At 43.3% G+C, this 13532-nt stretch overlaps 1 protein-coding gene across 1 annotated transcript in view; it reads left to right on the top strand.

Annotated features, from left to right (window-relative positions):
• Positions 1–2350: 2350 nt before the first annotated feature.
• Positions 2351–13532, top strand: part of CPE (carboxypeptidase E) — a 56077-nt gene continuing 44895 nt past the window's right edge. Inside the window, exon 1 of the mRNA XM_030946869.1 lies at positions 2351–2792. Within this exon, the coding sequence (XP_030802729.1) occupies positions 2510–2792 (283 nt within the window). The 5' untranslated portion in view covers positions 2351–2509. The remainder of the gene's footprint in view (positions 2793–13532) is intronic.

Genomic DNA, 13532 nt, shown 5'->3' with positions numbered 1-13532 from the left:
AGTAGGTTTCCTGGAGCACTGGTGCTCTACTCCCTGCTCTTGTTACTATCAGCTTACAAGGCCATGCCCAGGTGCCTGGATATGCTTACAGGCTGGGAATGTCTTTGGGGTTGAAGCATTCCTCTGAGACTGAGGCAAGTGCCAAAACTTTCTACATATTACAAAGAAATTTGACCTTTGAAGATAATCATCCCTGAACTTAGGAAAATAGGAGGAAGGATTAGATACAAAGGAAGACATCAATTTGTTCCTCCTACTCAGTTCTGCATATGCTCCTATGCTGTCTGAGAATTTAAACATTGCTTTTTAATCCCTTATTAAAAATAAATTAGTATGTGTGAGCTCAAATATTTGATAGTATATAAACCACCCTGCTTTACACAAGATACTAATGTGTTTTTATACATATACATTGTCTTAAGTTTTTTAAGAGTGGGGGTGAATAAATATGAAAACAGAAGTAAATCCATTCAGATCTAGATGTGAGGCCACTTTTAGGTAGTGGAATAATAATTCACTGCTTGAGGAGATGAAAATAAATAGATGATTTCCCAGCCTACTTGTATCTTTTAGTGATGTATTTTGTTAAACTATAAGAGAAGCCAATGACAGTTGCTACAAAGAACAAAAGGGAGGCTTTTTGGATCAGAAAGTTCTCCCAGAAAATGATAATGTAACCAGCATCAGCAGATTGATTTACTATGTATATTGAGAGCAAGGAAAAGTGATGAAGAAAACAAGGAATATTTAGCCTATGATGAGTGTAGCTAATACTGCTAAAGAAGGTGAATCTTTTGAATGTTAGGTCAGCTACCATTACTTGCAGTTCCTTTTGGAGCACTGAGAGGGCTGCACATGTTGTTGCACATTGTTCTAAAGCAGTGTGATGTCATAAACAATTTTTTTTAATGCAGTCCAATTAATGCTGTTAGGAAGAAGTGATCCTAAATCCAGCGATCTTGGTCAGAGAAACACCATATCAAGGAGTCTCTCTACGTCCAAGTCTTGCAAAAGAGTGCAAATTAGTGTTGTGATAACCTCAGAGCTAGTGGGACATGCTATGACAGGCATCTCCAAAAGTTTTCTAGCAGTAAGAATAAAGAGTTGAAGGCTATAAAGAGTGCTCTGAAGGTGCCTTTGCATGTGGTTGCCTGGAATTAAAGTGGGCAGAGCAGCTTCTGAACCCAGCTGGCTTTGAAAGATGGTGAGAACTGGAAGGGCTGAACTTTGGTTCTTGCTATGAAGAAACACATCAAATAATTCTGGACTGACATTCAGGGCCCTGGAAGGTAACAAGTACAGGTAATGAGTATAGGTAAATAGAGACAGATATTCAAGTATTTATGTATAGTTGTACATTCAGGTCTGTGTTTCAGATGTGGGATCACTTTCTGAGCTGGTACATCACCAAAGGTCAGTGAAAACATTCTCCTAGAAGAGATTGTGTCCATTATCACCTTATTTGAAGTAGACACCCACAATTTAGGAAAATATCCATAATATCACCAAAGGTTATTACTAAAAAGAATAGTAATACTGAATATTTCAGTACTGAAAATTGATTCAGTATTAATTTGTGATAGAAGAAGGTGTTATACAGGCTCACCCTTATAAATTAGGAGATCAGAATAAACATATGTTATATTGTTGTGGACAAAATTGTGTTTGGAGAAGGATGAATTGGATGTGTACTTTTCAAAATTTTGAACCTCAAAATTTTCCAGCAAGTCTTTGCGTCCTTAAAAAAAGAAAAAAAAATCAAACAAGCAAAAAAATCCCCAAATCAACAACCCGATACGAAGTTGCTCTTTAGCATTTAGTCTTTTGCTTTCAGAGCTTGTCCTTTGCAGGTTGTTTCAACATAAACTAAATAGCTGTGCAAGTTGAAAAGAACAAGGCTTCAGAAGTCCTGTAGTATCTGTGGTCTAGAAGAAACGGATTTATTAATACATGGTGAATGGTTCTTCACATGAGCATTTGCTTTGAACAGACTGGAGCGTGCTAAGTACTGTCAGTATCAGAAAATAAGCCTTGCTTTACCCTCTCCTTTCTGTAAAGCAGCAAAGACGCCTTATAAATGGGCAGCAGAGCGACACTGCAGATGACGATTTACAGTTTTCCCTGTCAATCAAATGCATGTGTGTTGCCCTGCGATAGCACTGAATCATTTATGGAGCACTCTGTTACTTTACGTTCGTGGCAGCGCGTTAACCCGCTGGGACCGCATCGACTGAAGAGGCGGTGCGGAAAGCGCGCACCCGCATTCTCGCAGCGTTTTTATCGCAGCTGCTCGATGACAGCAGCTTGAGCGGCTTTCGCCCGCACCGTGCAGCCCCGGCGCCCGCCCGCCCTCCGCGGGAGCGCTCGGGCCGCGGATCGGGGCGGAGCGGCCGGCCCGGCCCCGCCCGCATCCCTCTCTCCCTCCCTCTCCCTCCCGCTCCCTGCTTCCCTCCCTCGCTCCCTCGCTCGCTGGGTGCCGCCGGCGCTGGCGGAGCAGCAGGCGGGCGGGATGGCGGCGCGGGTGCTGCTGCTGGCGCTGTGCTGTGCGGTGCTCGCTGCCTGCCGGGCCGCGGCAGAGCCGGCGGCCGGGGCCGCCAGCCGGCGGCGGCGGCTGAGCGCCGAGGAGGGCATCTCCTTCGAGTACCACCGCTACGCCGAGCTGCGGGAGGCGCTGGTGGCCGTGTGGCTGCAGTGCCCCGCTATCAGCAGGATCTACACGGTGGGGCGCAGCGCCGAGGGCCGGGAGCTCCTGGTCATCGAGATCTCGGATCGCCCCGGCGAGCATGAGCCCGGTAAGGGGGGTGCGGCCGCCCCTGCCCGCACCTGTGCGCCGGTAACGGCGGCCGCCCCTGCCCGCACCTGTGCGCCGGTAACGGCGGCGGGCGCTGTCCCCGGAGCGCTCGCTGCTGCACCGGCTGTCAGCCGCCGTCCGCAGCCGGCGCGGAGCGGCTTTGTGCCGCTGCCTTTAGCGCCCGTTGCGACGAGAAACGCCTGGATTCCCCCTGAAATGCTCGGAGCGGGCGCCCGGCGCGGGCTGGCTGGCAGGGCAGGCGCTGGCCGCCCTTCCCCGCACGAACCGCAGCGCCCGGGGAGCGGCGTGCCGCGGCCAGGCTGTCCCCGGGGATGTGTCACCCACCGCGGCACGCTGCGGGAGCCGGCACGGGTGCCTCGGCATGCGTGGGTGCGCGTTTGGGACACCTTGATCAAAGGGAATGGGATTGATGCCGTGCGCTTGTATTCCACCCAAGATTGTGTCAATTTCATTTTTTCTGCTTTTGGAATTGATAGTGTCGCTGATGTCAGTCTGTGAAAGGGCTTACCCGTGAGGGCTGCTCGGCACCTTTGGCCCAGCCATCAGCCTTCTGCAGTCATGTCCTCACGTTTCCCTCTCTGGGTTACAGCACAGGTCTGGAAGTCCGTGACTTTTAGGTGGAGGAGTGGCTTCTGTGGCTCTCCGGGGATTTGGCCAATACAATTAGTGCTTAATATTCTGCTTTATGGCCTGAATATAACCTTGCTTTGTGTCCTCAAGAGACTTAATGTTAGGGCTACAATTAGAGGTTATAGGATATTGGATATAAGGGGGTTGTAAGAGGAAGGCAGGGTAGGAAAGCATTGTCTTGGAATGAAAAATGTAGGGAATGCAGTGAAAATTTGAAAAATTTCTTTGTGGTGTGTTGCCATCTTGATAAAAGGGTGTGAGGATCCCGAAGCTAAGAACGAATCTATTGCTGCTGTGTAATTTGTACACTAGAGTGATAACAGTAATTCTGGGATTTTGCATTGCTGCCAGGGAACAGCAGCTCTAGCTCATTTATGTTACTGTTGTGCAAACCAGCTGAAAGGGACAAAAAGAGCAGCACACCGTGCAGCTGAGATGGGGCTATGCCTCTTCCTGGAGACACACTTCTCCTGGTGTCAGTGATGTGAGAAAGGGCTTGTCATTGAGCCCAAGCTAAAGGGAATCCAGCAGTATATGAACAACAAACTGCAAAAAAGAAAAATTCCTATGGATTGCATCCGCATACAAGCTGTAGACAGTGTCAAACATTTCCTGGAACGTGCTCGGCACCTTACTAAGGGAGCCCTATAGACAAAAATGCCACATGTGGCAATGTCCAAATCACATGTCAGGGAATGTGATGAGGCCTGGCAGTCTTTAGTGGTGGATGCTGAAAATGCTGGTTTTTGAAGGGGATTAACTAGTGTTGGAACCACAGCAAATTCATTGTTTTATGTCAATCCTCACTTTCATTCTGTGAGGTTCTGAACATTTCTCAAAAAGTGGAGTGCTACTCCTCTCTGCAGTGGTGCATGGGAGAAACTTTGCATCTTTTTGGGAAGGGCAGCAAGACAGACCTCATGCACAGTTACCCTTGCACTCCTTAGAAAGAATTGTAAAAGCATTGATACCACCCCTGCTTCTTTATTACAGAGCCTAAGCACCTATATATTGTGCCAATGGTTGCATTAGAGTGTTTTCTTCTTAGAAATGTGCCCTTTCTTCTACTGTGCAGTAAAAGGCAGCACTGTTTATTTTTCTATGGGAGCTTTTTTAAGCTGTGCAGTAAAAGAAGTGGAGCCTTGTACCAGCCTTGGCAGGAAATGTGAGACTGATTCTGCTCATACCTGAAGGGGGGACCCTGCTCACTCTCAGCATCCATGCTTGATTCCCAGGGCAGCAGCCAGAGTAAGGATATTTTTTGTGGCAAAGCTTGCAGGATGAAAATCTCATTTATCATCATCTATTATTATTAAAAAATGATGGAATCAAAGACACACATATACATACATATAGTTACTTTTCATTTTTCCCAAACAGCCAAAAAGTTGTAAGTTCTGAAGATAATCTATTCCTGCAAGGCATCCTGAGCGTCACAGGATTTATTTTTTAAATATAGGGAAGTATGAACAAAATATATGCTGTGGTTCATAGATTTATAGTCTATAGAGAGCTCATGCTTCTAGAAGGCTGATGAGTACACAGGGATGATACCTGAATCACCTAGTGAGCAGCTGTGAAACAAAAAAATGTTTGTGTTCACTTAGTGAGCAAGTTGATGACAAAATAGGTAGGAAAGTGTCAGCAGAGCATCAGTAAAGACTCTTTGTCCTGAGTAAAGAGGCTTTGTACTGAGTAAATCAAATGCTGCATATACATGCATCCATTGCATAATCACATGTATTGCATGGCTGTGTAGCCTTGTGTGAATGCATTTGATTGTATGCAAGCATATAAATCAACTTCCATTTTGAGTATCAGCTAGTTTTGAAAAATAATTTGTAATATATGTGCGATGCTTGAAAAAAATTGCTGGAGAGAAATAGGAAAACTTCAGAAATGTGCTTTAGACCTCCAAGGCAGCTGGAAAAAATCCTCAGTGAATGAAGAAACTGGAACAAATCATAAAGGCCTCATTTTTTTCCTGGGGTAAATATTCATAAGGAGAGTTTTTTTAAAGTCCTGATACTGCATTGGAAGTCAGAATGACTTCATGTGAGCCAGTCTGGTTTCTTGCACAGTCATACCACTTGTCTTTGCAAATCTTGGAAACCTGAATTAGTCACTTGCACAGCGTGAGCTGAGCCTTCACTGAGCTCTTCCCAGGGACACGATAAATGCCTGAAGGTTCTGATGCTACATTAAACACTGAGAGAATGTGCTGCCTTTCTGCAAACTTGAACACCACACTACCTGTGCTTCAACTGTGCTTCGTGACAAACAGTGTTTGGAGTAGTAACTGTAATTTTGTGCATTTTGTGGTGGTTTTCTTTTTGGTTTTCTTTTTGACTTTTTTTTTAAATGTTTGGACGTTTATTGTGGCAACAATTTCTTTAGGGTGATACTGTATGGGAGATTAGAGCCTCCAATCACTGATGGAAAATAAGCTCTTGAATAAGGAAAAGCACAACCCTGAGATGAAGGTATTTGAACTTTATCAAGTTTTATACCAAGTCAGAAAACATCGCTGAGTCTGCCTTCGCTGAAGGCAGAGAAGACTTGAATGTGAGTCTGTGTCAGTGGTTACGTGTAGAAGGTGTTGCATGAACATAGACTGGAAGGAATCAAAATATTTTGGAGTATCTTTGATTGCATGAGAAAATACATTTTTGTCCCTGTGCTCACCAAAAATTGGCAAAGTTGACAGAAGCCTGTGGACAGCAACGTCAGATAAAATGAGGAGAAAGAAGTCGTGGGAAGTTGATGGTGGACCAGGGGAAAACAGGACATTTGATAGTAAAGCGCAGATTAATTTTTGTCATTTCTGGGACAATACTTTGCCTTAGTTCACGTGCAGGAGAACACCAACTACTCCTGAGAGAGGAAACAGGCTCTTGCTGGGGATGTCTGATGTTCTGTTGAACAGAATGTTAATGATTTTATTGTTCATCCTTTTCCCCACAAGCATCTTTAAAAATACTTCAAATGGAAGGAAACTACTACTAATTTGTAGTAGAGCAAGGCAACTGATTTTCTAGAAAATGGCGCAGTTTGCAGTTTCAAACAAGGCATCATGAAGTGGTGGGGCAGGAGCACACCATGTGTGAATTGAGCAGTGCAGCTGTGACTTGGAACATTAACAGGGCCCTGTGGGTGTGACTTCAGTCAATTTTATGAGGTGCAGCTCAGCTACAATAATTCTCGGACCCATCACTTTATCAAAGACTCCGCTTGGCAGGGTGAGGAAATGAACTGGGTTGGTCACTGCTGGCACTGAGCCTAAATAAGCTTCTAGGCTTCCCAAATTGCAGCTCCTGTGCTAGCCCCTCCAAAGCCCCCAGATGTGAGGCGCCCAGTTTTCTCACACCCCAGCCATGCAGTGCTAGAACCATTTCTTCCTGCAACAAAAATAATTAGAGGGTGACTAAGAACGAAGTGAAAATCATGGCTCTATACTGATGAATGGAGAAATCCAAGACCTGTCTGCTTAACAAACAGATTTTTATTCTGTCACTGAAGTGCTCCTGTATTCAGCTGTGGCACCAGCCATGTGAACTGGTGCTTTCAGTGGTAAGAAGTTGCAATAAGTAAAGCTGATGAATTTACAGGGAGAGAAATTGTTTCTCATAATGCCTTTGTCGCTGTTGCACAAAACCCATTTTAAAATATTTCTTGATTTATTGTAATCTAAATGACTCTGCAGCTGTTTAAGAGAACCACGAGCAAGTGCTGCTCTTTTGAAAAAGAGAGAGCAGGAAGAAGAACGAGCACACGTGTAGGAGGCTGCTGAGGTTTCAGGCCAGCATGGGCAGGAATCAGCTGTGCCACTGTAGGTGGCAGCCAGAGTGGGGAGACCACTGGATGTCACCTGTGGATATTATGGGCTGCCCTGCTTCAGAGGAGTGGGTGCAGTGCTGGGGTGGGTGGCAGGGTGTTGTATCCCTGGTGATGTCAGAAAGCACACAGCTCGTCTCTCTTGCTTATGGAGGTATCATCAGACACAGCTGTCCTAACCTCATTAGCTACACTTAATTGCACTTGATTTTCTAAATCTTTCTTTTCCTTGTGCCCCAAATCTGCACATGTAAATCTTATGAGCTCTTTGATTGGACCTGTTGATCTTTCCCGTATTTGAAAAGCATTAATACAAATTGCATATGGCAAGAGCTTGCTATTAAATCTCGACATTAGAGAGCAAGCCCTGTTTGTGTGCTCGAGGTTTAAGCAAACACCAGTTTTTATCAAGGGCCACTCATGTAGTGTTCCCTTTTTGAAGGGAGATATTGAAGGCTACAGGGCTGGTTGCTGGTAAATGTGTGTGCACTTTGTTCATACTCACCCAGCTGCACTGCATAAAGGCAGGGGCTGTAAATAGGTCGGTGTCAGCAGAGCACCTTGTATCAGGAACACAGGAGATGCTGTGCTGACCGTGTTGTGCTTTCACCCTTTCTGTCAGCTGTGGTTTAGCTGCTCTTCTGGCTTAGGTTTGCAATCCTCTTTAAAGGTGAGCTGCTGCCTGGGCACCTGTAGCCCCAAACGAACAACAGCAGGGCAGCTGCTGGTGTCCCTATAGGGATGGATGGAAAATGCAGAGTAAAATATGGTTGAACTTATTCCTCATGTAGCCTTCTGCATTTGGAATTTTTCTTTCCTTTGAGCCTCAGGGAACAGATTTTCTTTCAGAGCTTGTGAGGATGTTCTGGCTTTCTCATCAAAAACTGTCAGGGATATGCTACTGACTCGCCTGCTGGGAGTGCAGATCTGGGGCGGGCTGTACCTCCTGCATTCTACAGAAGGCTGGGAAGCTGTAATTACCTTTCCAGCAAAATCCCTTATGGATTTCTGTGCCGGTTAGGGTATCCCTCTGAAGTCACCCAGCCAGGATTTGGCCTGGCGTAGTTTCTGGCAGGACGATTTTAATGCTGCCTGCATTCAGAGTGGGATGTTCAGTGTCCTTCACAGACTGTAGGTTGTGCAGGTCTCGGGAGGGCTGTAGAGCAGCATGAAGATGGCTGCATGTGCGTGCTGAGTGAATTTTTTAGACTTTTAGATTCTTCTTCCTTAATTTTATCTTTCTTAAATAATATTTCCTTAATAGTTCTGATTTCATTCTATCTCAGTTCGCATCTTCAGCTAAAAATAGAAGTGTAGATTACAAAGCGAGAAACGTCTCACAGAACTGGTGCAAATCAGGAAGAGGCAGACGCATTTACAGATCTCATTCGCAGCTCGTTGTTAATGCCATTCACGTTCCCATTGAAGTCAATGGAAATTCCCAGTAAGTGTGGTTAGGCAGCTGTGCTAGGCGGTCTGCAGTGTTCCCGACAGATACAATGCTCTTACTCCAAATCTCTTCACTGACAGGTATTTAAAGGCTTCCCTTTTTGTTAGAACATTTAAGAAAGGGTTAATAGAGGCCGTGTGCTACATGCGGAAACACAGTGCATCCCAGCTACTGCATCTCAGCAGTTTATCTTTTATTTACTGGAATAACACAAATGGCAAACAAGCCGGGGTAAAAAGGTCTGTAATCATTAAGAATAAACATGGCTCTACAGAAGGCAGTTGTTTTACTTTTCAGACTTGAAATGAGTCTGAGTATGCAGACTATTCAGGGTTTGTTGATCTGACCCCGACTGCTTTTGACAATCCCACTCCTTTTGAAAGAGTTGATTACTTTAATTTCTTTCAAAGAGGAGAGTTGTCATCACCTCCCACACCTTCAGACTGCCTTATCAGTTCCCAAAGAAAATAGAAGGGGGGCCTGTTTTGATATTGTCTCGGCTTAAAGTGATATTTTATTAGGGTGGCAATAATGTAAACTCCAGAGAATTCGTGATTAGTCGATAAAGCATGGCTATTTCCCAAGATTTTGTGACGTGTATTGTCAAAGCCAGTAAGTTGGAGTTGTGTGATTTATCACAAGTGATCTCGTTATTAAAATATTTTAAAATATTTTTCAGGAGAAACTGTTTATTATTCTGTAATTTAGTAATCAATATGTCGAGCCTTTAAATAACACGGAGGGTGAAAAACACAAGAGAGGTGTTCTGATTTCAGAATAAACACAAATTTTTGGTTGTAACAGTGGAGTTGCTGCTAGACTCAGCTGATCATTTAGTATTCAAACTTGTTTGGAATTAGTTCGGTGCTCATTACATCTAATTTCTGTTTTCAAAGATGGCAGGTGATTTAGAGGCCTACATACTGGGCATGCATATTCATGCTGTAATCTCCCTTTTCCTGGTCAGCAGGGGCACTTCTTGGCTAGGCTGCAGTGCCTTCTGAAAGCATCTGTTTTCTTACTGACTGCAAGAGGAGCTAACATTGGGTAGGATTCTGACTTAGGAATGTGTGCAAGAGCTTATGGTTAAATTCTGGTGAATCCCAGCCTTCATGTATCATTGTCTAATGTACCTTGTTGTGCTTTATGTGCTATTTTTGCAAAACATACAGTATATGAACCCCGTCTGAGCTTTTTTCAGCAGATTAATTAATTTTGTAAATTAATTAATTTATGTTAATTAATTAATGTTCCTCCTAAGGGAAAAAAAAAACCCAAAACCAAAACATCATGTCACATCAGTTTTTGGTCCGCATTTTCTTTTTAAACTAAAGTCTCGTGCGTGTGTTACCATAGAGCACTGCTGTTTTGTTTTCTTGGGTTTTTTTCCCCTCCAATTCGATAGGGAATTAAACTGTGAAGAAGACTAGTAACTCAGTTCTCTTAAAATTTTGTGGAATCAAAAAAAGTGAAAACCACAGTATGTACTTGAAGGCTTCTGGGTGAGGTAATTGAAATGACTGCTAGGGTTACAAGGAGCAGAGTAAAGGGTGTAAGCATCATTTTGGAGTGAGATGGGGAAAGGGACACTGGACTAAAAGTGAGGTGTTGGTCCATGGTGCCCTTCCCTTTGAAATTCAGGTTTCCTGCAGGGTACCAGGGCTGTGCTAGCTGAATTGGCATTGGTCACATCTTCCTGTCACAGCAGCAGGTATTGTCAAAGGGCTGTGAGGTTTGGGTCAATATGAAGCCATATGTTAGAGATGTGTCTATGTACCTTCAATGGCCAGAGAATCTTGAATCATAAACTTGTGGCTAGCAGTTCAAAGGCAGTAAAATTTGTTTTTAATTAATTTCCAAAGACAGACATTTATAACTGCATAAGCTAGTAGCTGCTTCCTGGTAGTTGTTCATACTGAATTATGAGCAGAACTTCACATCCTTGGTTGCTCACAAGTGAAGTCCCATGGAGACAGGTGTTCTTTGCATGGAGCTGCACATGGCCTTGGAGTGTGAGCTGCCTGATTTATGATCAAAGATACTGTTCTGGCTGCAGAGCCTGCCCAAAGCAAGAACAACCTGATATAAAATTTTGATAGCCAAACTGAATTTCATTTTTATATATTTTATTTTAAAACAAGAAAGCAAGCAGCGCTGGGTGGCTGGGGAGTCACTGCTCCACTCATGGCACACACCACTGCAAGTTCACCAGAGCATATATACTGCTTTTAAGCCTGGCAAGCATTTTCCAGTGTGCTTGTGTTAGTCTGAATCAGCAAATATCAAGAAGCTGGGATCAGCAATTTCATAATCTTTCCAGGTGGTCGTTGGCTTCCTGTCCCTCTTGTGGTCATCTGGAGGGAGGCCTTTCACCGATGTCTGCTGCATCTTGTACAAGTGCATCATGCTTTTTATTACACATAAGCATTTAGCTGCTTTGTTGCAATATCCCTTAGCTTTATCTCAACTTCCTCTATTTTATTCTAAGCATCAGTTGTTTTTGCCACCTCATCTCTTTTACTTTACTATACTTCTATTTTTTTTTGTTTGATGCTTTATTTGGCAATTTGGTCAGAAACTTTCAGAAGTGTTATTTGTAGTTATCCCAGGGAACGTATCCACTTTCAACACAGCAGATACAAGCATTTGCTGATGCCATTGCTGATTGACACGAATCACAAAAGCATTTTTTACACAACCTGAATGCCATTTTGAGTACTTATGCTTAGGGATGCACTTGCCTTAAAGCCAAATGAAAAGAGTTGTTTGATCAGGGGAGACATCAGACTGGCCAAAGTTTATTGAACTGTTCTCTTGGCATCCTTGCTAGGCTAATGATCTGGCGGGTGTCTAGAAAGTATGGCACAGACATTTGCCATATTAGCTCTCCAAACAAAAGAGAAGTCATATAGTACATTGCTATGAGAAATACAAAAGAGTTCAAAGATACAAAGAAAGTGGAAGGAGAGTGAGACATTTCAAAGGTTGAGACTTTCTGCATAGTTGTGTTTCCCATACCATCACATTAGAGATATCTGGATAATACATGTGTGAATTACCACATGCTCATCTCCTGACATTTTTGGCTGCAAAACATTCATTTGAATTTTATTTTTGGGTCCCTCAAACTCAGCATCACTGGCCTTCAGTTACACATTGTTGTCCTTCAGTGTTATGAGTGGTGCATTCCTTGCACATTGATCATTCAAAATGAAACTTTTTTTCCTGTGCTAAACTAAATATTTTGCGGTTTTGGCAGCATTTTGGCTTATTGCACAAAAACACAATTCTAGAACTATAAGCAAAACTGGGGTGAGTCTAAGACATAAATAGACACTTTTTAGACACCTGAAAAATGGTAGGAAAGGAAGCCTTGTGACTATGGTAAGCTCACTCTCCATGTCAGATCTGCCCCTGGTAAGACTAGACCATGCTTAAATTTTTCTTCCCACCCAGCTGCTGAGCATCCACAAATCAAACTGAAGTCAGTGGGAGCTATTCATCTGAATTTAAGCAGGAGGCTTACAAATCCTGATAATAGTGAATCCTAAATATTTAAGCCAACTTGCATGTGTATTCTAAAAAAAGAAAGCTAAATGTGGCTCTAATTCTGTAATAGCCTGAATTTAAGGAATGAGTGGTCCAAGTTTATGCTGCTCTTGATGAAATGTCTTCCTTCTCTTTGGTGACATCAGTACATAGAAGGATGGAGAGGAAAAGAAGCTGTGTGGTTGGGAGCTGGGCTTTCACATGCTTAAATTTTAAACATTGCCATTGTAAGAAGTTGTTTCACAGAGAGGAAAATCTGTTTTGTGGTAAAGGATGGCTGGCTGCTTTCCTGGCTCTGGTGGGAATTTTTTGTGGTTTTGGGTAAGAGCACCCTCTCCCTGTGACTCATGTTTTCCTCTCCATGCCTAGGTTCTCAGCTTCTGTGCTAGGTTGCAATGTACCAGGTGTAGAGGTACTTGAGAGATAGCATGTGGTTCAGCATTTGATCTGCCTTTAACAGGCAGTTCCTACCTGCTTCCTGTCAGATTTTTCCTAGTAGCAAGTAGCCCCAATATGTGTTGACTTAGCTATGCTAATGGACATATGGTGAGGAGTCTCTCCAAGAGTTTCTCTCCCTATTTGCCTGCTGCAGATACACAGTTTTTTGTTTTGTTTAAAAATCTGCCTTCGTAACAGATAAATATAAAGAAGGAACCAAATCCTTTTCTTCTGGTGCTGATAGGGAGAGTCACAACAGAGACATCTATATTTGCAGGGTTTCCACGTGTTGCAGATATGGGAACAAATCCATAGTCAAAATAAATATTGCTAACCTTCAGTGAAAATCTTTCAGTACAAATCTTTAGTGGAAAAGCCTATAAATAAACGCGAACAGAGGAACATCTGTTTCTGATACTCCATGAAGCAGCTGATAAAAATAAAATCTGTATTATAACAGTAGCCAATACAAGATGAAAAAGTACCTGACAATGGAACACCTCCTGAATAGAGAAGTTTCAGAGCCAAGAAGCTCATCTGACTTGAAAATTGAAGAATTGTCTGAAATAGATGTTGCCATGGAGACAGATAGGATTAGCAGCCTGAGACTGATTTCATTGGTCTGCTGCTAGCACAAGTTGCTTGTTTGAGTAGCATTAATATGTTGTCTCATGCTGTTTTATATGCTGAGGCCATCTGGCATTAGTGGTGTTTAAAGGTGCAGTCCTGTTATGGAAGGAGTTGGCCAACATAGTTTGATTTATGTTTGTAAGACGAGCTAAAAGAGTTACAGGGTCTTTGAAAAGCTGTCTTGTGCAC

Source organism: Camarhynchus parvulus, chromosome 4, assembly GCF_901933205.1.
Source record: "Camarhynchus parvulus chromosome 4, STF_HiC, whole genome shotgun sequence".
Lineage (NCBI taxonomy): Eukaryota > Metazoa > Chordata > Aves > Passeriformes > Thraupidae > Camarhynchus > Camarhynchus parvulus.
Note: the sequence above shows the minus strand (reverse complement) of the source record. Positions and strands in the feature narration are given on the sequence as shown.